The 27,319-nt window shown below is 41.1% G+C and overlaps 1 protein-coding gene across 20 annotated transcripts in view; it reads left to right on the top strand.

Moving 5' to 3' along the window:
- Window positions 1-27,319, top strand: part of ST3GAL6 (ST3 beta-galactoside alpha-2,3-sialyltransferase 6) — a 167,180-nt gene that overhangs the window by 9,791 nt on the left and 130,070 nt on the right. For 8 of the 20 annotated variants that reach the window (XM_050976337.1, XM_050976342.1, XM_050976344.1 and 5 more), the window contains 8 exons: window positions 10,555-10,654; window positions 11,428-11,508; window positions 12,778-12,855; window positions 14,948-15,051; window positions 16,704-16,767; window positions 22,247-22,342; window positions 22,734-22,920; window positions 24,090-24,227. In XM_050976337.1, the coding sequence (XP_050832294.1) occupies window positions 10,566-10,654; window positions 11,428-11,508; window positions 12,778-12,855; window positions 14,948-15,051; window positions 16,704-16,767; window positions 22,247-22,342; window positions 22,734-22,920; window positions 24,090-24,227 (837 nt within the window). In that variant the 5' untranslated portion in view covers window positions 10,555-10,565. Of the gene's footprint in view, window positions 1-5,998; window positions 10,352-10,554; window positions 10,655-11,427; window positions 11,509-12,777; window positions 12,856-14,947; window positions 15,052-16,703; window positions 16,768-20,647; window positions 20,714-22,246; window positions 22,343-22,733; window positions 22,921-24,089; window positions 24,228-27,319 lie in introns of those variants that run through there. The other 12 variants (XM_050976379.1, XM_050976367.1, XM_050976392.1 and 9 more) reach the window with 6 other exon arrangements.

The following is a 27,319-nucleotide window of genomic DNA, read 5'->3' as shown; positions in this document are numbered from 1 at the left end:
AGCTGGTGATTTAGGGGATTTTTTTGGTGGTTGGTTTGGGGCTTTTTTTGGGGTGGTGGTATGGAGGGTTTTTATTTTTCTTTGGAAGTTGAGGCAAGACAGGGAGCAACACAGCAAAAATGAAGAAATGTATTGTGTTTGGGGCTCTGACTACAGACATGTTTGGCATGTTATTTAAATGAAAATTTAACTGTTCAGTTTTGTATGCTGGCCGGGTGCATTTTCACACCTATTTTTTGGGCTTCTTAATCAATACAAACCTGCTTAATGTAACCTGTTCCTTTTTAAAGTGTGGTGACAAATGGACCATAAAAATCACAGTAAAAAGCTGTACCATCTAATGATGGTAGTCCTAGTGCATTTGAAATTTATTGCAACTTGGGTTTACAAATGTTACTGTGAAAACTAGTCATATAAAGGGTGCCTGTTTCTGTTTAGGGACAGATTCTGACACCAGTATGGATCAGAATTGATACTGTTACAGTGAAGTAAGAAAATAGTCTGATCTACTTAGGATTTATTGGCATTGTAGATGGGGGGGGGGCATTTAATTCTTCAGGTGCTGGCAGTGAAGCTAGTAAATTAGCCCTCTGTTATCCATTGGGGAAAAAAGGCAACAAAAACCAAAGCATATTTTTTCCATGCCCTTGAGAGCTCTAAATTTGCTTGTGAGTGGGCTTTGGTGTTGTGGTTCTTTGTGTGGTTTGTTTCCTTGGATTTTTGAGGGGGATTTATTTTAACCTGATGTTAAGATTTGTTCTTTGTTTCCCCCTGACTGGTAGATTTAGTTTTATAATTCCACCCATTTTAGTGAGAGCTGAGGTTAAATCACTAGCTCCAAATCAGCCAGGATGTTTTAGATATCCTAGGCATTGTTAGAAGACAAAGTGTGGCTTGTTTTAAGGTAAACTTAATGCTGTTGTGAATGTGCATAAAATAAATAACAGATCAAACTTTCTGGTTGGACCTTTATTTGCTTAGGTTGATCATAGTTCCTGGAGGAGAAAATGACGTGCCAGATAGGGTTCGTAACTGAACTGTTTTGAAACCTGACTAATTTGCCTTTTTCTAGCCATTTCTCTTACTTTTTTCCATTTTTTTATCTCTGGGAAACCTAAGAAGGATTGCTGGTTTGACCTCAAGCCTCTAACTCGGCAGGCACTTGTGGACAAAGCAGCATGTGAATGAGTGATGGGTTATGTGATTTAGTACTGGGTTGTGTATCTTTCTTTTAATAATTTTCTATTTTTTTCCATTGTGTAGTATTTCTGTGGTCTTGGCTTTTTTAAAATGAGGTGAAGAGGCAAAACTACTCCATCACGATGCTCTATTCCTTGCAGGAAGAGCAACTCAAGTTGACTGAAACCTTTCAGTTGTGTAAGTCGAAGTATGAGAAAAAAATGACCTGAACTCTGACCCCCAGAACATGTTTCATGGTTTGCTTATTGCAGCAGTGAGTAGCCAATAGAAGGAGCATCCCTTCAAATCGCCCGGCAAGCCTACAGCACTGCTTGCAGCTGGGGGCACTCTCTTGGGTTTGGTTACCCGGGAGGGTGCCTAGGGAGAACTGTCCCATGTTGTAGTGGACACAGCTCCCTGTTGCGGACGCGGCTCGCGGCAGCAATCCAACAGGAAAGAATAAGGTGACTCCAGCCGAGGGTTAAACCAGCCCTATTGCTGGGGAAATTCCAAGGCTGAAGCCAAAAATCACTGGCTCGAAACAGTATATTAAGGGAGCTGGAAACAGGGGTGGAGACAACATCGGGACCAATGAAAGACAAGAAAGGAGTGGTATCCGAGGGAGTGACAACAATAGGAGTACATAAGGGATGGGACCCTGGTGCCTGAGCCAATCACCCCACGCTCCAGCTAGAACCTTCTAGAGGGAAGGCAGGGAGCGCCGAGTGACAGGCAGGGCACCAGGGAGAAGTCTAGGGAAGGATGCATTGGGATTTGGGAGGAGCGGGGGTGATGGGCAGTGAGGAGGAGGGTGGCGTGAGTCAAGCCTCAGCCATATAAACTGAAGGGGGGAAACAGAGCCATGCACATACAAACTGAGGGAGAAACAGAGCAACTTAACACAACACAGCAGTTTATATTTCAGTCCCTTCTGGAAAAAGAGCTGAAAGAAAACGGAAAACAGACTGGGAAGGGCAGTGTTGTCACCACAGCTTGCAGAAGACCTACCTGGATTTATAGTACTCTGTTTCTTTGTTCTTTATTATACAGACACCTATGTTGTGTAAAATATAATTAGCAACCTAGGTTAGGTTGGCTTTAAAGGTTAATCTGGGAGAATGTAAGAGGGCTAGGAAAAAATTTATCAGCTAAGGTTGTATTACTGACTTCGTGTATGTGGGTTTCATATATATTTTTTTTAAGATATAGTTAGAGCTGGATTCTTTTATGTTTGGTTAAAGCTTTGGAAGTTGAGGAAGCAGAGCTATTTGTGCTCAGCTCATACTTGTGTTTGACTTTGTGCACACAGGTTAGCTTCTAACCAAACCCCAAATAATTGTTTGTGTACTGCATGGCATCTCTGTGGCCGCTGGCTGTGACAGAAATTGCTCATCTTTATACGAGTCCACGGGAGGAAAAAGGAGGGAAAAGAAGTGAAGTGTGCTGCCGGGAGGGCTGTAGAGGGTCAGGACAGGGCAAGTATATGGAAACATCTCTTCCCAACTTATGTATGCCTTTGCATAGATTGTCTGCTTCTTGTCCTCCCTCATCTCAAGGCACAAAGACAGGCAAGAAGATGAGGCTGTGGACTTGATCTTACTTTTGATTGTTATTATAGGCAAGGTTTCTCGAAATCTGTGATAGTGACAAAGTACCAGTTAGATGAGAATCCAGCAGTTATTATTCTCTTTCACCTCAAATCCACAAGTTGGATTTGGATCCATCCACTTTTAAGCTTGAGTTAGCAGTGTTTAACTGTGTGTCCATTATTGGACTAAATAGTGAACCATCTGGGAACATTAAAGAATACTGTTTTCTATCTTGAAAGGAAAAATAATTAAAACTATAATTTACCAGCTGAAAAATATCAGTTCAGTTATTTTTTTTTTTGTGCTTGCAGTTTTAGTGGTGTGTGTGTAGCATGCCATGGAGCATGCTGTCACTTTGAGCTGGTGCCAGCCATCCACACTGCACTGTGATAATAAGCCAAAATACTAGCTCAGATCTCAAGGGTGGCATAGCAGCCCTGTGATAGCCCCAAGCTGGAGGTGACATATTCTGCCTCTCAGTAGGGCTAAAGAACTCGGCCTGAATACTGTCCCTATTCAAGGGCCATTTCTGTGGAACCCAGTGCCTGTGGTCCCTTGTATTTTGCTCACCAGGATTTTCTGGCAGGATGCACTGGCTGATGCTTTGTGCTTGTGTTTCTCATCTGTGGAGCTGATATTTCATGTCAGTTAGAAGTGATGTGAAATTTTGCATCAGTAGGCCCAAAAGTGATATCTTTGTGAAACAGTGCACATAATTGATTGTGGTGCCTCAGAGAGCAGGATCACAGCTTTTTTTTTTTTTTTGCAGCCAAATTGGGACCTCTTTTAGTAAGCTTTAAAAAGCTTGTAACTTGACCTAGGCTTGTACGTATGCCTTTGCTCTCCAAGACGAGCAAAGGCATATGTACAAGCCTAGGTCTGATGAGTGCATGCAGCCTCTAATTTCTTTCAGATTCTGCCCCTGCTGTGGGTTGTGTGTCAGAACTCCTGGGTCCTCAGGCAGAACAAGGGAGGAAGAGGGAAAAAGCAGTTAACCACTGAACAGATAACACTTTATCTCATGCAGTAAGAACACGGGAGTCTGAGCATGGTGATGAGACTGTAAGTCAGGGCATGCGGGTCTTTTGCAGCTTTTGCCAAACCCTCTGTATTGATAACATGTTGTCTTTGAAGGCTACAAACTTGTGTTTTTCTGATCTTGTTTGATCTGCTGAGCTGAGAATGTGTGGACCTGGAGATACGGATTGGAGAGCTGTAGGTCTATAGGTGCTGTCATCTGTTCTGCCCAAAACACAGGGATGAACTGTGCTTGTTCCTGCAGCCTTTGGGAAGGCAGGTAACTTTCCTCTTCCAACAGATGTGCTTTCTAGGTAAATTAGTATTAGCAGGGCTGAAAGTACAATAGACTTAACTGGACTTGAAATCTTTATCAGTATCCTTTAGCCAAAGGATATGCTTGTGTAGGGAGAGTTTCTGAGATTATAAATGTGTCTGCACAGTAACACCAGTGGGAAAGTGATGCAGAGATCTTGTAGACTCTAGACAAAAGCAAACTGAAATAGCAATCATTAGTGAAAAATACTAAGTTGTTTTTACATTTTGCTTGGCCCAGCTGGCAGTTATGTTCTGAAGAACACAATACCAGTGTCTGTTATTGAAAGACAGAAAAGGAATAAAAGAATCCTGAATTGTCCACAAAGTCATAAATGTATTGCTGTCTCTTATGGTACAGAATATGTTTCACCATTAGCAGGATGATGAAGAGGAGGGAGATAAGTGCTTAGGCCCTAAAACCAGTCTATTGCAGCCTGCCCTGAAATGCTGCACTAGGTCAAAGATGGGCACAGCTCTAGTTTGTGTCTCCGCAGTAAATTAATGTCAACAGAGGTTACATTTCTGCCTGTGAGAGCTGATAAAGAACAAAGATTGACTAAATCTTTTAAACATCTCTACTGCTCTGATATCATATCTACTGGACATTATTGCTTGCTGTTGGGTACTTGGAGAAAAGGTTATCTTGCTATTTGTTGTCAGGCTTGCTGCAATATCCTTGGACAGAGAGAAAATGGTAGGGGAAACATTGGAAACTTTCCTTAACAGAGAGAAGTTGTGTTTGGAGAAAGACTGTCTTCTTTTTTTTTTTTTTTTCTTTCCTCAGGTACCTGCATACTGTAGAAGTAAAATGGGTAGCTCGGTGTTTTCTTGGAGAGGAAGAAGGCATCAGTTGTCATAGACAGCAAGTTGTTCCTCTGTTGCTTATCCCCATGTTGTTGGAAGAGATTAGGGCAGAAAGTGTTTTATCTTCCAGTGCAGGGAGTAACTTTGGCAGCAGTTACTTGTATATGTTGTATGATGTGGTATGATGCTGGCAGCCCTTAGTGACATTTTGACACAGTAAAACTTAGGTTTTTTTAGCGTCATGGCTTGTACAGGTTTTCAGGAACCGGAATAACTGCTTTGGTTTGGTGTGGGGCACAACAGATTAACAAGAACCTTTACCAATTCTGATGCTGCTAAATGTACAACTTCAAAAGTACAACTTCAAAATTAAGTCTGTGTTGTTTGAGAGTTAGAAAACTAGTTTTAATTCCGAGCCACTTTACTAGGATAACCCAATACCTCTTGCTTAAACAATATTTCTGAGGACTTTTTGTTTCTTAAACTATGATGATAAAGAACATTAGAAATTATGACAATTTCAGGTGCATGGAAGTGAGGGAAAGCTCTGAACTGACTTCAGTACCTTTTAGACGGTGTGGCATGCTGTTGGGTAGCCTCTGCAGCATTCCCTTCCTGAAGAGGGGGAAAATTAATGAACAGTGTAATTAGGCACATACTTGGAGCAAGAACTGAAAGAGTGAATAGTGTGAATAGATGAATAGCGTTTAGATTTGGCAGAATACATCTGTGCCATAATGTGCTCATGTTTTACAGCTTGAGAAAGATGATGATGAGAGAGCTCCTTCCTCAATTATCTTCTTGCTGCATGGTTGTTTCACTGGGCATGTGCTACATCCAGACCAAAAGGAAGCAGTGCTGCAGGTCACAAGCTCAAAGCCACAAAATACTGACTACATCTTAAAAATTCTGATGCTTCTTTTTAAACCTTTTTTAGGTTTTTGTGTGCTTTTTGTGATGTCCCTTTAAATTTCAAGTTTTGCTCAAAGCATGTTTTCAGGCTCACTTCCTCCCCCATAGCTACAAGGGCTAGGAATCTTAGGTCCCAGTGAGCTGAAATTTTCAGGCTGTCACTTAATGGCACCACCAAAGAACTTAAATTGTCTTCTGACAGTTTATGGAGCTAAGATTGTTTTAAGCTGCCTAGTATTTAATTTAGTAGTAGCCACTTTATAGTTAAATACTTCTTATCTCAACTTCAGTAGTAGTCAGAGGTACTTTACAAAATAAGTAGGACGGATGGAAAAGCCTCCTGCATTGTGCTATTAACACTAGTAATTTTTAAGGAATAAAGGGAGGCTTACAAGAGTTATGAAAGAAGGGTGATGAGTGTGGTCATTTGACTGCCTGGTCAACAGGTGTAGATTCCTGCAGGGTTCGTTCTGTGGCATCACTGCATTGTCTGCAAATGTAAGTTGGAAGATAAACAGAGGGTGTGAGATAGTGGCTCATAGTAGATACCACACTGTACTTGAATAAAAACTAATTGTATGTAATAATGCGCCTCTGACAAGGATTGGGGTTCCCTGCTTCCATCAAGGGAAGAAAATATTAGCCTCAAGTCTTATGTAGTTGATAGATCATATACCCAAATGAGTTTTTCTGGTGGGTTGATGGGAGCTTGGGGGAATCTTTCTGTCAATAGGAGATACAGGCTGATCTCTGAGGTTGTCTTAATACCATAATAGAGTCTTTCTTGTCTAATTCTGTAATTGTCTCTGTCCTCTGGGGGAGGTGGGAAGTTAACCCACAGAAGTTAGCTTAGATTAATATTAAAAAAATGCCCAAGCATTTTTTGCAGCATTTCCATATCCCATTGGTTGCTTTTAGAAGATTGACCAGCTGACACCATGATCATCAGACATGGTCATACTGGGTTCCTTGTTCCTTTCATTGTGGAGATCACTGTAAGGTTTTAAGAAAGAGGAGGAAATTGAGTAGTTGAGTTCCAGTGTTGTCTTCTTCATTTTTCTTAACTGATTGACATTGACCTAAGGGAAGGAACCATGGCCTCTGTCACATGATTGCTTCAATCTGCTGGCTCTTGTGTTGAAGTGAATAAAGTGGAATGGAACTGCTGTTTTCCATCTGAACTGTGTCTTCTCAATTCCCTATTTTCTTGCATCTCTGACTATGGGAATTTTCTAGCGCGATATTTGCATCGTAGGAGTTTGTTTCCCTTTGATTAACTTTCTACAACACTCAGCTGTTTTAAAACGGGAAGGAAGAGCTGGAAGATGCTGTCATCATTAAAAATAGTCCCAGAATAATTTCTTCTGTAAACAAGACAATGGTTCTGTTTACTAAACCAGATTAAGAAAAACAGTCTTCTTAAGGAAGACTTTCTTGGTTACAGAACTTTCTCTGAAACATAGAATGAAGTCAGGCACTGGGGCATGGGATGGTGAGAAGATACTTATATAATTAAAGACCATTTGATGTGTCTTAGGGCTGTGTTAGGTACACTCTTAATGATTGGTTGTTTGGAGCTGGGGTGGACCCATTATCACAACTGTGCTAGGCTGAGTGTCTAATATGTAAAACACAGGAAGTTGTTACAGATCCCTTATTTGGGATCCTGTTTGAAGAATGATGCTGACTTCTCTTCTTGTGTTTTAATATTTTTTTTATCCAGGCTGTATGAATGTCATTGTAAACACTTTGCAAATTGAACAGTTTCGTTTCTCCTCTGTGAAAAATACTGTTAAAAATTATATTTTTGGTTTTTAGTAGATCCTTTATGGGCTGCTTTTCCTTGTCTTTTCTCTGTTTTGTAGCTTGGTCTGACTCTTCAGCAAGGTTCTTTCTTACACTGAAGTCAGCAAAATCAGCAATTTCATCAGTTGCTAGTTTAGCAACTTTATCTAAACAGCTGGTTTGTTATGTTCTGTGTAGCTGAAGTTTGCACTGATTGAATTAGGGAGTAAGGCTAAACACTTGAGTGGGATGTTCTGGCAAACTTTTTCAAAGCAGGCGGGGTAAAAATACTAATAGTGAAAGGAAAAAAAACTACTAGAGAGTGCAATGTCTTTTTCAAGTAAATAATAGCATCACTTAGGTTGGAAAAGATCAGGGAGTGCAACCATTAGCCCTGCACTGCCAGATCCACCACTCAAACATGTCCTCAAGTGTCACACCTAGACATCTTTTAAATACCTTCAGAAATGGTGATTCAACCACTTCCCTGGGTAGACTGTTCAGTCCTTGACAACCCCTTCAGATTTTTTTTTTCCCTGATACCTACTTTAAACGTCTGCTGCTGCTGAAGGCTGTTTCTGCTTGTCCTGTCACTTGCTTCCTGGGAGAAGAGACTGACTCCCACCTTACTAAATATCCATTTCAGGTGGTGTAGAGAGTGACACGGTCCCCACTGAGCTGCTGCTTCTCCAGACACTTCACCAGCTTTGTCCTTCTCTGGACTTGCTCTGACACCTTGGTGTCTGTCTTGCAGTCAGGGGCCCAAACTGTACAGAGGGTTCAAGGTGTGGCCTCACCAGTCCTGAGAACAGAGGAGGGAGTCTTCCCTCATTTCACTGGCCACCCAGACCAGGATGTCATTGGCCTTCTTGGCCATGTGGGCACACACTGGCTCACATTCAGCCAATGCTGACCAGCACTCCCAGGTTCTTTTCTGCCAGACAGCAATCCAGCCACTCTTCCCCCAGCCTGTAGTGCTGCTTAAGGTTGTTGTGACCCAGACAGAGGTCTTCAACTTGGCCTTGTTGAACCTCCTCCAGTTGGCCTAGGCATGTCCAGCCTGTCCAAATTGTTCTGCAGGGCCTTCCTGCACTCTAGCAGATAAATACTCCCATTCAGCTTGGTGTTAACTGCAAAGTGACAATCAATCAATCCCCTTGTCCAGACCATATGTTTTCTTTAAAAATATTAAAGAGCATTGAGCCTTGGGAGCCCCACTACTGACTGGCTGCCAACTGGATGTAACTGTTCCCCACCTGTGTTCGGGCTCAGCCAGCCAGCTTTTTCCCCAGTGGAGGGCACACTCGTCCAAACCATGAGCAGCCAGTTTGTCCAGGAGAATGCTGTGGGAAATGCTGAGAAAGGCTTTACGAAGGATTTGGTACCCAGCATACGCAGCCTTTCCCTCATCCTCTGTACAGGGCACTCTGTCATACAAGGAGATCGGGCTGGTCAAGCCAGACCTGCCTTTCATAAACCCATGCTGCTGGGCCTGATCCCTCACTTGTCCTGTATGTGTTTTGTCTTGGCACTCGAGATCATGAGCCAGTTGCTGTTAATGACACATGACTGAACCCAATAGGTGAGTTTTCCACTATTTTGGAGTTTGAGGGAAAAACTCTTACTGAATTACTGCAAAAACTTAGAGATGGCTCTAGAAGTTGAGAGTGACTGTCCAGACAAATCTGCAGCGAGCCTTCAAGTAGAGTCAAGGGAATTGGAGCTGAAAAGTGGCAGTGCTACTTCCCAAAGAGAGTTGAAAGGTTGGAATTGCAACAGCTGCAGCCTGTGAAGTATTTCCTCCAGAATAGTGCAGGATAACCTGTAGGATATACTTAAGGTTGATAAATTCTACTTCGTTCATTGCCTGGCTTTCTTACTGGTAGGTACTGTTACAAAACCATATCTCTAACTCTACAACTAAATTCTGGTGCAAGATATGAGTGGAGAAGAGTAAAGAAGTAGTGGCTGGTTGCACTCAAGTAAAGTAATCATGAGACTGTTAGGGGAGAAGTGGAATAGTAGGAGGCTGTACCTGTCAAGTAAATTTCCATAGTAACTTGTGGCTAGAATGGCTACTTTGGACTTTCACAAGATTAGGCAACAGTAATTCATTCACAGCTACTGATAAGGCTGCTCACTGTTTAAGATGTGAGCAATACAGGACTAGATTTTCCTTGAGTCTGTCTTGCCAGATCTGTGTTTCAGATATTTCTCTGTTTTTCTTTTACTAGACTCTGTAATGAGGTGAAAACTCTATTTGAAAAATGGATCCTTTCTTTGATAATTCTCCGTAATTTCACAAGTTCAACAGATGGGATCCTAACTTTTCTTCCTCACTTTGTAATGTGTGAAAATAACATTTTTCTGTTGCTTAAGCAATTAAGTTTGGCTTGTATCTGTAGCTGAAGACTGCGCAGACATAAGCAGATAGTTTCAGTGCAGCTTTAAATGTCAAAACTGGGCTTTAAGAACATTCAGTGATCCTAAAAAAGGCAGTAGAAATTTGTGGCAGGTTCTGTTTCATCAGCATCAGCCTATCTGCCTCCTGCACTGTGTCAATACTTGTTTAACTGTGTAATTATGGAAACTGATAGCGTGTGGCACAAGAAACAGGAGAAGCACAGGCACCTATAAAGGCCAGCTGGTTTCTTACGGCTGCCAGTGGACAGAAGAGTTCTACTCTCACATGGCCTTGGAGACAACCTAGAGTGAACCCATGCTTCTATGCAAAGAACACACACATGGTAGGTGCAAAACAGCATTCAGCTCCTGGCATTGGGTCATTGTGTGAGAAACCAAAGTGGAGGGATCACCTCTCAGACTTCTGGTTGTAGAAAATGTCTATAATAACAGTAACTTCTCTTTTCCAGATGCTTTAGCGAAAGTTCATGCATTATTTCATCTAGTGTTTCAGTTTCCTCCTTGGTTTTTTTTTTTTACATTTCAGGTTTGTTAGTCATGAAACGAATTCTTCTGGTTTTTATCCTGGCTGCTGCTGTTATGTATGGTATCCTGCATGGAAATCTGTGGAGAAATAACTTCTATTGGTATGGTGATGCTTTGTTCATTTAGAGTGCAGACAGCTCATGGCTGTGTGAGAGATGTGTCTGTGAGTTCTTGTGTTGCTCCATAAGTGTTGCTAGTTATCATAAGTGATTACTACTCTGTGTGTGTTTTGTGGTTGAGATCTTTTGGTACACTGAGGAAATCGATATGATTGTTTTGTCCTGTCACCTGTTCTCCTGTGTCACTTTCAAACCTAGTAATTAATTTGAGCCTGGTTGTATGGAGAGGTCAGGACCTCAGTGGTAGGGAGCCCCTCTGAGGTTCGTGAAAATAGGTGTGCAGGTGAGGAGTTACATGAAGTGCAGAAATAAGGTGTCCACATTCCCCTCCACCCCATGTGGGCTTTGTGCTAGTTTGTTCCATTAAATGTTTGATAAATGATGTGGGAGAGGCCTTTTCTACACATGGGAATAACTGCAAGTGCAGGGGGCACCTTTTGAAAAGCTGAGATTTGTTGAGGCCCAGCAACAGCCCTTGAGGGCATTGAGGCTTCAGTGTCTCCAGGCTCACAGGACAGGTGGCTTGGGACCTAAAATTTGGGGAACTTACTTGAAGAAGTTGAGTTTCCATTGGTCTTTGCACAGCTGTGACCAGGACAGACCAGATTGTTAGGAAGATAAGTGATAATTTTTAAAAGTAGTGGTTAATGTGCTCCCTTTATCTTGTTTATGGTGTACAATTGATACAAATAGCTTTCTGTTGTGGTTTCTATTTACAGCAAACCACAGTGTTGTGACATTTCCCTTTTTTGCAGGATTAGCTTTTATGGACAGACTTCCTCTGTGAGGGCTTCTCCTTCCTATGTGACTAGTGGAGTTACAATCAGTTACAATCAGTAAGTTCAGCAGTTGAGTATTTTTGTGGTGGGGTTGTTGTTTTCTTTTGGTTTTGGATAGGTGGGAGGGATTGAGGCTAAAATCTGTAGCCTTTTTTGATAGGCTCCCTGCTCAATTGTACAGTTCCGTCCAGTGGCTATTGCTGTTACAAACACAGTAGTAGGGTGTTTGTCAAAAAGGAATTTGTTCATGTTATGTTTCCAGTGTTTGTTTAATATTTATGGTCACTTCAAATTACTGTCTCTAACAAGCAGTGAATTGTTGGAAGGACATTGGCTTACAATTTTCAAATCTGTGCAATTCTGAATTATACCTGAACAAAGTTAGCACAGCTTGGAGGGCAACTTCAGTGCTTAAAACTTACTAAACCAGAAGTGTGTTTCAGTTGTTGTGTTCAAGTGTGTGTATAGGCAGCTCTTATGCTTGTGACTTCTTGCAGTTAGATTTGTGGGACTAATGAGCACCTATGCTAAAAACTTGATATCAGGCCTCTCTTCTCTCTGAAGCTGTGCTGCAAAATGCCATCTGTGGGGCTGATGCTGGAAAGCAGCAAGGTGGCCAGCTGATAGATTTCACAGGGTGCTTTCTCAGCATCAGTATTCACGTAAGAGCTTGAGGTTACCAAAATCAGTTAACCTTAAGGGTCTCTCTGGTTCGTGGTTCTGATGTGGTGGTTTCATCCTTCTGTCCTTAATGCAGGACAGCGGCACATGTTGCTCATGCTGAACTTTACCTTCCCTTTTGGTCTTCGTATTTGTGATTAATTGGGCTAAATCTCCAAGTCAGGAGTGTGCTTAGGAGTGTAAGTCTTTACCTTTTTATGGGTGGAATGACTTATCTCCAAAGAATATAATTGTCGTTAAAGTACCCTATTTCCTTCTCCAAACAAGTCTTTGTCTCCTCCCTGAGAAGTGATGGGGATGCTATCTGGAGTGGTTGCAGGGGTGATTGAGCCCAGGAGTCATGCTTCTCTGGAGGTGGGCCTCAGTTCTCACTTCTGATTATGCCTGCATTGGTACTTGCCAAGCAAGGGAGGTCACAGCTCCCCTTGGAGCAGCTGTGTGAGATAAAAGCCTTTGCTAGTAAAAGTAATTGTGCTGCAATTAGAAAGTTGCATCTCTAGCACACAGGGGGAGGGAGTAATGAAATCTTGGTGTGATCTTAACTCCTTAGTCAGCTTTTACTAATCTGATCTGTCCAACTTCCCTTACTTTGTTTCTGCTACCTATTCCTGGTCTTGGTATTTATTTGGAGTTGTTTTTTTGCAGGCTGCCACCTACGGCTGTCAAGAGGAGGAATGCATTGGACACTTGTCTCCTGAAACCAGCATTTGAATCTTTACTAGGGTGAGTCTTTGTGAGAATTGAGATGGGGAAGGAATGGCTGTGCTGATTGAGATAGAACTGGGCTATTTATGCATTTTGGAGCAAACATTGAGTAGTGCCATGAGAAAGCTTGGAAAGATTAGACCAAGAACTGGCTGAAGGAGTCTTAAGCCTCTGCACAAAGACACTGTGGCCTTTTTTCCCCCCGGTGCTTTTCTGTATAAGAAAATGTGGCTATAATTTTAGTGCTGTTGTGGGTTTAAAGCACATAGAAGCCTGTAAACTTTGTGCCGCTCAAAGCAGACTTGCAGCCTTTGAGTTTTAGTTAGCTCCTGGTCTGGTGAGGTGATCCTAATTCCCTTGCCCATGGATTGTGCCCAGGCTGTCTGGGTGTTGGGTGCAGCAGGGTAGTTCTAGTGTTCATCAGAGGGGCAGGAATGGGCTCAGAGGTACGCAGCAAGAAGAAGGTACATGCAGATCTAGGACAGTCTCACACATTTCTGTAATTTCTTTATACAGACAGTTTGCATGAGCTGAAGATGTGTTCTGTGCATTTTGGTAATAGCCTGGGGAGGTTGAAAGGTTTTCTAAACTCTCAGAATTATTTATTGGAAAGGAGCCAGAGCTAGAAAAGCTAGAATTGAGGATCTTTTCTCAGTAGGAAAATTATTTATTATGTCTAAGCTTAGCAGCTGTTTCTGAACATCAAAGCAGGTTACTAAATTTAATATGGATATTTAGTGCATCATGTCTCAAAGCTAGCTGATCTTGCTGAGTTAAGCTATGGCCCATTTCTTGGTGTGTGAGCTATAGTGTTTTGGTTTTTTTTTTTTCCTTTTTACTGTCAGTATCTTCTGACTACTACATAGAGCTTAAAGAATGAGGTAGTTGATTAGGGAAACTGAAAGAGAAGGTTTTCTTAACAGCTGTTAATGTTCTTAGTGGACAAACAAGTCGTGCTGACTGGGACTTTTTATGATTAATATTAGGTTTTCTGATGACTGTATACTTCTGTGTTAACATTTTAATCTAAGACCTAATATGGAGGATCCTTCCAAAGTCAACCAGTACACTAAGTGCGTGCTTAGTTAATTCAAACGTGAAGCCAAGGGCATGATAGCATGTGACATGTTTGTGTATGCTGTTCACTCAATGGGGTGGACTTGGCACTAAGGCAATAGGAGTGCCTTCCCTGCTATGAGAGACCCTTTTCTGTGGTTCCTGTCTTCCAACAAAGAGGTGACCCATTCTTTTTAGCATGACTCTTACAAGGTATAATGTCATCATGTTCTAGTTTGCAGGAAGAATGTGCTTTTGAGTCAAACCTTCTTGTGATCCCCCCACACCGTGCTTCTCATCCCAGGGTGGCCCTTGTGTGAATGCACTAGGATCCTTTCAGACATCTGTTTAGGCTGGAAGATGCACTGCAGGAGCACAGCCCATGTGGTGCAGCTGCTAATGGCTGGGACCCTTCTAGAGTTAGTCCAGAATATAAAATACCCAAGATGCATGTAATGTGGACATGAGAACTCCATACTTTTTTGCTGCTTGGATACACCCCTGTTGCCCCAAACAACTTACTAATGTCAACACAGTCATACAGTGTCACTTGTTTGGAATAGGAGTGCAGCTCAAATCAGAAGATGGTATTTTCAATTTAAAACACCTAGCTTCAAACCCTGTTCTTATTTATTCGATTGCCATGTACAATAATAACTCTTAATTTTCCTTTCTACCTCTATTATTTTCAAAACTGAAGTTATTCACTGTCTTGTTGGGTTATGTATTCTCTTAAATACGTGGTCTCGTGGTGTAAGCTTTAACTCACACAATTTTAATGAGTCTATATAAATTGAACAAATAGACAAGTCTTTTTATCTCACTCTTTGCCTATATTTTCTGTTACAAGATCTTATGCTTTTCCATCATCTGTTTGCTTTCCTTGTGTTCATGTTTTTTTTTCTTTTAAAAATGAGTTGATAATACGATAAAAATGAATTACCATTTATATAGTAAGTATAGAGAGAGCTTTTCACAAAGCACTTGCATGAATTACTGGCTTATGCAGGTACATCATGCGATTTTGAAACTTCTTCTCTTTTTCCTTCCTCAGTGTTGACAAAATATACCCATTCCTGTGCGCTAATGATTTTATCAGAGTGGCAGAGTTCCAGGGGAGCAATAAGTTTGAACTACCTTATGGAATAAAGAGAGCAGGTTTGTATTTCCCATGTACCTTATTTTTAATCAGAAATACCTAAATGGTTTGTAAAGCCACCTGATCTTTCCTGTGCACTGATGCAAATCCTTTTGGGGTGTGTAGCAGTGTCTTAATGGTTTCATTCAGTCTCTCTGACCTTGCACCTTCCTGTTTTTAACAAGTAAAACACTGGGTTGGGGTTGCCCCTCTTAGCAGAGAAGCTCCAAAAAGGTGTGAGTGAGGAAGAGTGGACCTTATTCAGCTTCCTTCTGTTTGTATGTAGGCTGGAGTGCTAGAGATACTCAGCTATGCTTTGCTAGGGGAAATACTGAGTCAGTGTGATGGGCTTCAATCAAGCACACCTAAACTGGTTGGAACCCAGAGTCCTACTGAGGCAGAAGTCCTCAGGTTTAGGCAGTTCCATCACTGAAGTTTTCCTTTTGCTGTCCTGGTTTTGACTGGAATAGAGTTCATTTTCTTCTTAGTAGGTGGTGCAGTACTGTGTTTGGGATTCAGCATGGGAATAATGTTGACAGCACATGGATGTTTTAATTGTTGCTAAGTAGTGCTTACTCTGAGTCAAGGACGTTTCCCATGGAGCTCTGCCAGTGAGCAGGTGCAGAAGAAGCCGAGGTGAGGATTGCCAGGACAATTGACCCCAGCTGGAAAATGGCTATTCTGTGTCATATAACATGTCAATACTTAAACAGGAGGGGCTGGTTGCTGCCTGGGAACGGGCATCAGTCAGTAGGTGGTGAGCAAATGTATTCTCCATCACTTGTATTTCTCGGGTTTTCCTCTTTCTCTTTCCTTTTCCATACAAATGTTAGCTTTTTATGATGCTTCTACCTTTCAAGTGGTGGAGACTCAATGGCTCTGTGGCGCTAATTGCCATCTGGGGCTAAACCACGACACTGAGCTCGCTGCTCCTGCTGTGGAAGGGGTCACAGGGGGGAATTGATGGCACTGCCTGGCTGCTGGACCTGTTGAAAGATTTGCTGGCACATGCCCACTGCCCTTTTTGGTCAGGCTAGAGTAAATAGGGCTGACACCCTAAGAGCCTTAGCCACCCTTTTGGAAAGAGTTGTAAAGTCTCAAATTTCAGAGTTTCTAACACTAACAGTGCACCTTCCTAATCTGGGCTTTAGACTTCTGATTTGCCTTCCATCTGTGGAATGAGTTGATTTCTCCTCTGAGGCAAATTAAGTGTCCAGCAGGAGCCTGCCCACGAGGGGTGGGCTGGGAAGGTGTCTCTGTCTAGCTTGGCCACATTTGTCTTCTCCAAAGACATGTAATGCTGTTACTGTCCCTGGCTGTATGAACACTCGAGTCAGCTGAAGGTGGGTAGAAGAAAAACCAAAGTCAGTTAGGATGTGGATCTTGCAAATTCTTCCAATTCTTATTTACTGTAACTAAGATTTTTTTAATACAGATCTCATGCTATTTTGTATTTTAAGGCAGAAAAAACTCAGAGTGGAGCTGTGATAAACCTCATTTTCTTTGGCATCATTGGTTGATTTGTGGCGCTAAGTTCCAAGTGTTCTGACTTTGATGCTTTTATGCACAGTGCGCTACTGTGTTTAAAAACATTGTGGTCAGGGTGGCATGCTTATTTTTATATTGCAAATACTGAGTGTTTTCATTAGTCTTGTTTATATTTGCTTTTTAGAGCAATTTTTTCGTTTAGCTCTTTCAAGACTGCAGAACTGTGGCCTTTCCAGTGAAGAAGACAGGTGAGATGGTTTATTTGCTACTGTTTCTCTTAGTTGTATTTTTAATATTTAGCACTTACCTGAAAAGGAGTGGCTGTGAAGTTATCCTGAAATTGCTCAAATTAGTCAAGACATGTAGTTAGAGCAGACTTACAGGGTCCAAGCTCTGTATAGCTGATTCCAAAGTTTCAGTAGGCTTGGTTTTACACTTCAGTAGTACAAACATGCAAGAAAAATTAGTCTGTGAGAGAGCTTTAACTTAGAAATTTCCTTTTATAAGAGCTTTAGAAATTCACCAGCTGAATGCAGTCCCATCTTCCTGTAGTATCTTTTCATACTTAGATTGAATGTGACCTCCTCTTGCAAATTCAGTGTAAGATGGAGAATCTTTGAGATAAGCAGGTGCAAACCAATGTCTGCTTCTAAGCAGAACAAATCTTGGGCATATCCCTGTGCCTCTGATCTGCTGGCTGCTGTGCACCCTTGTTCCTACATACACTCAGTTTCCTTTTCCTTCTGGATGAGGGAGACCTAGGAAGACAGGAAAGGCTGTCTGTCCTTTTGGAAGTGACAAGGGTGTGGCACAGAAGGGAGCATGCCTGAGATAACTTGCTTCCTGTGGATTAGATAGATTAAATTAGATTAAATCTTTAATTAGAATAAATCTCTTGTTGGAAGCCATGTCTGCCAGGTATTGTTTTGTTTTGGAGGGCCTTTGTGTTTGTGTGTCTTGTTTTTTGCTTGGCTTTTGTTGGGACTTTTTGCAGGCAGGTTTGGCAAGTAGACTAAAGTCCTGTGTTTGCAAAATGATGCAAATGACTCCTTAGATTTGCAGTGTAGCAAATGGGCTGACAGCCTGCCAGATGTGATGTTAATACACACATTTCTTAATAGACTTGAATGCACATAATACTGAGCTGGGCTGTACTTTTGTTTTTTTAATTACAGAGATCATAAAAGATTGCTGCTTGAAGCCAAATGTCAGAATCACAGTTTAATTAAACTTGGGTGGAATATGTTCAAACCTAAGGACTTGTTTTAAGACAGAGTTTTTCTTTTTTTTTTTTTTTTCCCTACTGTACTCCTACCTTTCTCTGTGTTTAGTCTGTTTCTGGGATGTTCAAGTTTACTCTTAAGGAAGAAAAAAAGTAAAACTCTGTATTTTCTATCAGGAGTGTAATAACGGGGTAAATTTATACCGAATTGGCTGACAGAAGTTGCTCTTTTGTCTGTAATTTGAAGGAGAGTGCCAAATGTTATATTAGAAATTCCCTGAAACTTTAAGTTTAGGACCTTAATTATTTGTGCTTTAAAGCAGAGATGCTTGTATCTTTTAAATGGAAATGCTTGTCCTGTAGATGAAAAGTGAGGAAATTGGTATTCATCCTTTAAATGTAGATCCTCTGAGATGATCTGTAGTTCTGGGAAGTGTGCTTCATTTCATTAAAACTAACATACTTCAGTGGTACTGAAGCAAAATGAGACCTATTACTATTTAATAGACATTAATATAAACAAATCAAGAAGGCAGTGACTTCTTAAAATATATTCTTTCTAGATCCATCAGGTTTTGTGTACAGCACTCTTAGGGCGTGAATCACTGTAGTCAGGAAGAGTTTTAATACATATATTTGACTGAGATATAGTGGCTTTTAAACTCTTTAGGAATTAGTCCTAACAACGTTCTCCAGTAATAAAGAATTATTAGGCAGCTCTGTAATACTGTTGTCCAATTCAGCCTTCTTGGCAGAACACAAACCAGATTTCCCTATAAATGTTTTTAAGGCAGACAAATATTAGACTAGATAAGAGTGAAGTCTGTGGTGCTTGTATAGCTGTATTTGTGTACAGCTTAGGTAAATCTCTACACAGTGAGCCACAGAATTTTTTTCCCCCCAAACTAAGATCAAATTCTCATTTTGTAAAGGTGTGCTCTCCCAAAGAGTTTGGAAATGAACAGTATCATTGACTTCAGTTTGATTGTGACTTCAGTTCCTTGCTGAGTGCCCTAAGGTTTCTGAGCTCAGCAGTTCTTACAAACGCATTTACACAGTCCCGAGTCAACAAAATGTGACCTCTGCATCCTCTTTTCATCAAATAACCTCAAAGGAAATAATTTGCATTCCTCAAGTGACTACGGGGGTGTGTTGAAGGCATGGAGTCTGAGATCTTTTCTTTTTCCACTGAAACAGTATTTCAGTGGAATGTGGAGGATGCAAACCTGACCTTTAGAGGCTACATTTCCATTTAGCTAGTTTTTCTTCTATAGACTAGGAAAATGTTTGTTTTAGCATTTCACCCTATAAACAAAATACATAAGCCAAGGCCTGGCCTTGAGATTGAGGCTTTTGTGCACAACCTGAATGGGGCACTGGTTTGAGTGACTTACTCCCTGCAGACATTGGAGGTTAGTTACCATGGTGTTTATATTGGCATCTATTTATATTTTTAGTAATCTCTGACATATAAAGGCAATGTGTTTGTCACTCAGACCATTCCTACAGCTGTTGGTACAGCCAAGGTCTTCATATTTGTCACTGTCACAAATACTGTGCTACTGAACATCCAGACATTGCAATCTGTTACATTTTACTTGTAGCACAGCTGATGTCATTTAAAGCTATCTAAACTAATTTCTCTTCTTGTCAGTATACTGACTTGGAGAAAGGTTGAGTGTTTGAGGTTGTTCAATTTGAAAACAGGAAAAGGAATTTTAAGTGAGGTTGTTAAAGTAGCAGTAACAGTCTGCTGAAAATTTGTGTATTGACTTGTGATCTGGTGTAAGTAAAGATCAGTTTATTTAACTTAAGAACCTTTAAATGCAGTTCAGCCTTGCTACATATTTTTTATATCTTTGTCATGTGTTCATTTTCTATGATACTATGCTCTGGTTTTTAACATAAGCAGTTTCCCCCCCTGCTTATTGTTGTTAGTGGGCTCAGTACTACTATTTGTTTGACTGTACTCGTTTACACTTCTTCAGGCATATTTGATCTGCTTGTTGACTTTACCTATTTGAAAAGTTCAAATACTAATTTTAGATTTTTATTGGATATTTGATGGCAGCTGATAACTTTGTTTTTGAGTGTGCATGTTATGAAGGGCACTGTAATTCAAAAACTTAAACTTCAATTTTCACTCTTTCTGTCCAAGTAGTACTAGTCAACTCTTAGTCATAAACAAAGTCTAGTCTGCATTTGTCAGTAAGAAAAAAGCTTAAATTTTCCTTGAGAACAGGTACACAACTTCTGTAGCTGAGCAAACCTCAGCTGCTCAGCTCTGAAGTCGCATTTTATTTTGCCCTCCATGCCCTGAGTTTGTCCTGCTGCATCATGACTACAGAAAGGGGAAATTGTATACCAGAGTGGAAGGCATTATTAATTGCTAGAGATTAACTTGCTGAACAAGTATCTTAAATCAGCTCTTCCAAAAGTTGAAAGGTATGTAATAAGGAATTACTTTAAGTTAATCTACAAGGAACAGAAAAAGCAGTGCCTCCTCAAAGTAAATGATACAACCATATGCTAATCTTGTGCTTTTTGCCCCTCTCCCTCACTCCACCCTCATCACTTACTGATCACATTTTTTCATCCAGTTTTCCCTTTTCCTTCCTTACTTTGAGCTCTAAGCTATAGCTGTAAGCTACAAGGTGTAATTCAGGAAAAGGGCAACTTCTGCATTCTTACTCTTGCTGTAAATTGTATGAGGCATATGTTCATCATTCTGCTTTCTTAAGATACTTTCAGACTAGATAGAAAAATAAAACAAAAAGGAATGGGCAAAAAGAGTAGAGAGGGAAGTGATTTAGGGGTGTAGAGGGAGTGAGTGTACTGCAGACAGGATGGTATAACAGGTTTTCACCCCTCTGATTTTCAAGATACCAGGTCACTTGAGTTATGGTATTACCTGGAAGTCTTCTAATGAATGCTTGCCTTCTACTCAGCTGTTCAGGAAACAGTAGAGAAAGGTATGCTAGCTTTTTTCATGAAACCCGACCCTGAAAGCTGCATTTAGAGCACTGGTTTTATATATGTGTGTGTGTATATATATGTATGTATGTATGTGTTTGTGTGTATATTTAAAGGCAACTATCTCTGCAGAGGTTGTTAATTCTGTAGGAAATTCAGGGAACTGCTTTGTACATTGAGATGTTGCTCAGTCTTGGCTGGAACTAGCTGTTTTGATTGATATTGAATAATAACTCTCAGCTGAAAAAACAGGTTGGACTGTTTGAGGAGAAAGAAATTAATTAGTTTGCATGAAGTGCCGTGTTGGGAATTCAATATAAATTATAGTGGTTTTTGTGACACAGTTTTGGTGTCCTGAACCTAGAGCAAGAAGTGGCATGGAGCCTTTTTCTTACTTGAAGAAAGAACTAAAGGAGTGGGGTGTTACTGTGAGGTGACTCATATTTTCTCATTGTTCCTGCTGCAACTAAATTGAATGGCTTTTGCTCTAAACAAAGAGGCATTTTTACAACAAAAAATGATGTGCTTATTCTGAAAGGAGTTTACAGTTTTACGTGTTTGATTTAAACCTTCCTAAAAAGGCAAAATATAATGAGTGAAAAAACCAGGAAGCCTATTTGTGAGCTCCCCCCCTTTTTTCAGCATTGAAACATGATGGTAAAATCTAAATATGCACTAAAAAAATCTGTGGTAACTTTGAAAATCTTACCCTTAAACTTTGGTAAGTTTAACATCTCTGCAATACATATTTTGCATGCTTTTATCTCTGAATGTATTGTAAATTTTAAATTTCTCATTTGATTTGATGTAGTATAAAATCTTATTTTTTAGCACATAGTATTTATAGGCCTAGGAATGGTGTCTAATTTGAATCTGGTCATATAAGAATGCAACCTTTAATTAGAGGATCGATCTTGATCTTCAAGGGATCTTGTTACATTATGGCACCATGCACAGTCACTTGTGTAAACATGTTTTGACTTTGACAGCACCTTTTAAGTAGAGGGAGAGAAATCCACACTATAGTCATTTGTAAAGCTGTCATGTGTCCTTGGGCTGAGATTTTTCACATGTACAGTTCATAGACCTGTAAGGTGAACATAAATTTTGCTGCATTTTTGTGTTGGAGGTGTGCAGTTGTATAATACTGCAGAAGCACCTTAATACTGAGTTAGCTTTTCCAGACTGGGACAAGTTTGAAGGACTGTGGCAGATAATTTATCAAATGGCACCCATATTACGAACTGGTTAGGTGATCTTAAACAGCAGACCACTAGAAAAAGGAGATGTGTAAAAACAGTTTCACAAGACAGAAGCCAGTTATGGACTTTGTCAGTCCTTGAAATATGCCTTTTTTTTTTCTTTTTTAAAGCAGCCATAGTACATGATATGGGATTGAATCTTTGTAGGGGCCAAGGGCTGCAAAAGATAAAGGAACTTACTTAAAAAAAAGCCAGTTAACATGCAGAAGTATTATTAATAATATGAAACCAGGGAAGTCACGTATATTAAAACTTCTCTTTGTTCCACAGCATTCCCTGTCGACGGTGCGTTGTGGTTGGTAATGGAGGAGTACTTCGAAATAAGACATTAGGGGAGAAAATTGACTCGTATGATGTCATAATAAGGTAAATGCTATCTCCTTTTCATTTTGTGTACATGGAGCAACGGGTAATTCTCCAAGGCCAGGTACTCTCTCTGCCCTTCTCTAGTGTGTGTGTGTTGGAGCCAAATCAGATTTATGCTTGAGTGATACATGATAAGCAATTGTGTGACTGTATTCTAAACCACCTTGGCCATGTTCCCGTGTGTTCTTGATCCTTCTGAGGGTAGAGGGTGAGTGCACCTGATAATTGCTCCTCTGCTGTGTAATGTGATACATAAATGCTGGGCTGCTAAGCTTTTGGTTACCCAGACGCAGTGTCTGTCCTGCAGACTAATAACATGTGTGGCAGCCACTGCCCAGAAGAAACACGGGTGGGGCAGTCATTGATGTCTCTGTGCCTCTGTCCTCTGCAGAATGAATAATGGCCCTGTGATAGGGTATGAAGAGGATGTTGGGAGGAGGACGACTTTCCGCCTTTCTTACCCAGAATCTATCTTCTCAGATCCCATCCACTACGACCCTAATACCACTGTTGTTCTCATTGTCTTCAAACCACGGGACTTGAAGTGGCTTTGGGAGATACTTGGTGGTCAGAAAATAGTGAGTTCAATTATTCATGTGCCTTGGCTCATCTTGCCACACATTTCTTCTGTAAAATACACATTTGCTTTTAACTGTAGTCCTCCCAGCTGAGAGGGAGGCACTTGGTGCCCATGGTTTAGTTGAGATGTTAGGGCATAGGTTGGACTCAATGATCTTTCACGTCTCTTCTAACCTAGTCATTCTGTGAATTCTGTGAGGAGCTCTGGATCTCCTTGTAGTCAGTTTATTTAATATCCCTCTTCCATAAATGCTTTGTGTTGTTTCTAATGCACATATTTGATCAGTTCCTCACCACTGAGCAGTTTACCTCTGGGAAATGTATTTTTATCCTCTTCCTAGTGCTGTTTGATATTTTAACATGCATGCTCCAGCCATTTCCCAGATTATTTTACCCGCTGCACTTGCAGGAATTGCAGAATAATGTTAAAAGTGACCTCTCTCAGGAGGTGTTAAGTCCAAAGTCTTTTTGAGTCTTCTTGATTAAGGACCAGGTTCAAAGTCATACTGGGCTCTCAGGGCACTGTCTGAGTAAATTTTGAGTATTTCCAAGGGTATTTCTACAAACTCCATTTCAGTGCTTCAGCACACTTGTAGGAGAAAATTTCTCCTTGTCCTTTCACTGTGTGCTTCTGAGAAGAGTGTGATGTCATCTTCGTTAACCCCTTCCAGATAGCAGATGATGGCCTCAACAAACCCAGCCTGCTCAAACCATTTTGTTCGCTGGGAGCTCTGGCCCCTTGGCTGTTGTAGTGACTTCTGCTGTTTGACACTCTCCTGCACAGAGGGGGAGCCCAACACAGCATTTGTGGGACTGCAGAAAGGGCACAGTGCAAAGTAGTTGAGAATAATAGCAACTTCTGTATGCCTGTTGTCTATGCTCTTACTAACATGGCCAGCATGCAGTGAGCTTTATGGCCTCCAGGGCATATTGTTTGTACATGTTGTTCATCACGGACCGTTCTGCAAAGCTGTTTTCCAGCCAGCTGGCTATGGCTGCAGCAGTCTGTTCCCTGTTCCAGGAGCAGGTGGTTTTGAACTTAGAGAGATTAGGCACTTTTCTTCTTCTTTAACTCATGCTCTTGGAGTTTACACTGGTTAGAGTTGCTACAAAACTAAATTCAACTGTTTTCCATTGTTAAAAATATGTATTTACTTGCCTGTCACAGAGCACGAAGGGCTTTTGGAAGAAACCGGCTCTGAATATGATCTACAAATCGAGTCAAATCAGGATTCTTGATCCCAGCATCACCAGGAAAGCTGCTTATGAGTGGCTTCATTTCCCAACAAGGTTTCCTAAGAAGGAGGTATGTTTTTTTCTTTTGTCTCTTCTAGTTTTGTGCAACCAAATATGTATTTAGAGGCAATTGTATCTTTATTACAGTAGACTGCAATGTAGAAAACCCTTTAGGTTTGCATTAAAGTAGTTTGCCATTTAGATGGTGGTTTAAGAAAATGGGAAAATGGCTAGCTCTGTGTACCAAAAGTACCTTTTTATGGGTTCTGTCATTGGTATGAAATGAAGTTGCTTTCCAGACAGACAAAATGCCTTTACTGGGGAAGACAGGCAGGTAATGCAGCATGACAGATCCAAAGAGTTTCTAGAAATAATTGGGAGTCTGGATATGAATTTTGGGTGGTTTTCTTAAAAAAAACCCCAAGGCACACAAAAATACAGACAAAAAAACCCAAACAAACAATGAAACCTCCACCAAAAACCAAAAAACCAAAAATAACCCCACACCAAACAAACCCTCCCCTCCAAACCCCAGAAAAGTGGTATTTCTGGCACTCTGCAATTTCATACTCCTGGGACTAGGGAAGGGACTAAGGAACACGGAAGATATTCCAGCCCTGTGCTAATGATGAATGTCTGGCAGCATGGTTGTACTTACTGATTTGATGCCAAGCATTGTAATAATATTTGGACATAAAAATAGATTTTAATTGTCAGTTCTTGATGGAAAATTGTTTTTGATGAAAGGTAATGCTTCAGGCTGGGAACCTCCCTTGTGCAGTCAGGATCAACCCTGTGCTGTTTTGCACAGAGACAGTTACCTGGGGTTATATCCCCACTTCACCAACACCACCTAAGTGACACATGTGGAAATGTCAGCAGGCTGCCACTGTGGAGTGTCTGCCACAATTTTTTTTCTGGTTTACTTTTTCTAATACTGAACAGGTGTCACGGGGGTAGGTTTTGTACCTCTTTCTAAAATTTCTTTCTGTTTTCTGAGCCTAATAGTGGTTTTTTTTCTCCCTTACTAACACTCAGACTTACCGAAAATACCCATTTTCGTAGGTGCTTGCTTGGGCCTCTGGCATTTCAGGTTTTCAGCCAAGGGTGGCAAGAAAGCAGCATAGTAATTGAATGCCTGACTAATCTCCTAAATGGCCACAGAACGCACATGGCCTCCGTGGGTCCAGAAGTCCCTCCTGACTCTTCTGGGGCTCCCCTCTCAGGGGGAGTGGATATTAAAAGCAGTGCTGTCAGTGAGTCAGAGAGATGTGCATGGTGTCAGCTGGTATGGAGGCACAGGCCCCTTTGCTCTTCTCCTGCCTTTGAGTGCCCTGCACAGACCTAGAGTCCCCTTCTGTGACCTCTGTACTTATTGTGTGCCAGGAGTTTTGCAGTTCCTCACACCTGTACAGTAAAGATCAATCTCAAGCATGCTCTTCCTCCCTTTTCCTCACATCTCAGAGGTGGGCTGTGACTGGGAGATTACAAGACCCTGCAAATCTGCAGTGGCCCTGGCACAGCTTGGTTAAGCTGCAGGTCACACCATAGGCTCTGTGGGCAGGAAGGTCTCACACCGGGGCCCTCTGTACTATTGCTTGTCCCTGGGAAGGGCTGGTGCTGCCTTCGCTGTCCTGCGCTTCAGCCCCCTCTGCCTGCAGGACATGCCAGCAACCACTGTTTCTTTCCCTGCTGTCCCTGCCTTTTCCATTAAAGCAGTCTCATGTTCCCAGTGAGCACATTAGTGCATAGCCAGCAAGCATTTCTGGTTGTTAGTAGAGCTGGGAATAAAATCAGATGTGTTGCCCCAGCACCTCTAAATTCAGTAAGTGTAGTGGAGTCATTTCAGGGCTGTGCCTATTCCCATTATGTAGGCTGAAAATAGTTAATTACAGGTGAAGGATATCTGGATATTGCAGGATAGTACATTTTAAAAGAAGTTGCTTTTAAATGATATTTTTTTGAAATTAATTTTATGATACTTACAGGTGAACAGAGGTAGTTACAACCTGTGGTATTCCTGATATTTCCAAATAGCGCTAAATCCTCACATGTAGCATTCCTGCCATCGTTTTGGGGTCCTGTTTATTATGGATGTTGCAGCAGAGTCACCACTAAGTTTATGATGTTGGGCCCCTAGGGCAGAAAGTTATTTTTCTAACTGGCAGGAGCCCTGGGCATGGTGCACATTTTAAGCAGATACTATTTCTGGAATACTCCAAGAGTTGCATAAACATACCAAAAATTTTTCCATAAAAGGTGATAGTTCCTTTCTGTGACTGCAGTTAGGCTTTAAAGAGCTGAGAATAGTAACTTCTTCCTGGGGATTTTTTGTGTTGTCACAAAGTGTTGTCACAAAGAAATACATTGACCTCATCTGCCTTTTCTATGCACAGAGTTGTCTAGTACTGGTTTGTCTGCGTCTTTTTCAGAGACAAACTGAGCCTTGGGGTCAGCGTTGGAAAAAAAAGCCCGTGACTTTGTGCTCAGTTTGAGGTTTGACTGCAGCTACTAAGAGCATATGATAGCTCATTTGCTCTCTGAGAAAAATCTTTCTTTAGCTAAGAAGGGTATTGGTGCCTGAAAGTTTTGTCCATTTCTGGGGACACCTTTTCACCTTAGCTTCGTCATGGTCAAATGAATGAGTTTATCTCTCTCTAAAAAAGCATACCTCATTTGCTTCCCCAGATCATATTAGCCTCTGCTGGTAGCTGGTTCTAAGGAAGTCATGTATCTGAATACAAGATAGGGCAGATAGTTACATGGACTTCTTCTGTGCTTTTGTGAGAAATGCTACCTTTTGGTTAGGTGCTCTTAATTTTGCACAGTTAAAACCTGTTTATGACATGCTCTTCATTTTACATTGCATTTGCTTCCAAACCTATTGTAGGAAGAAATAATTTTATTTACAATTTTGTTTCTTCTAATGGGGATAGCATGGGAAGGTCTAAAGCAAAGTTCTTCTGGAATTTCCCTGCTTTGAAGAACTGCAAATTCAGTCAAATTTCTGTAGTCATAGCCTTCATGCTTTTTTAGTTTGTTGCTATGAAAATTTTATCATATCGTATTGTGTTCATCTGGATCTCCATCGTGTGGCAACTTCTGAACACATCTCATAATTCAGTCAAATTTGAGGGGGTTGTAGATTGTTTTCCAGGGTAG

This window comes from Serinus canaria, chromosome 1, assembly GCF_022539315.1.
Source record: "Serinus canaria isolate serCan28SL12 chromosome 1, serCan2020, whole genome shotgun sequence".
In the NCBI taxonomy this organism is placed as follows: Eukaryota; Metazoa; Chordata; class Aves; order Passeriformes; family Fringillidae; genus Serinus; species Serinus canaria.
This window is presented reverse-complemented; position numbering and strand designations above follow the sequence as displayed.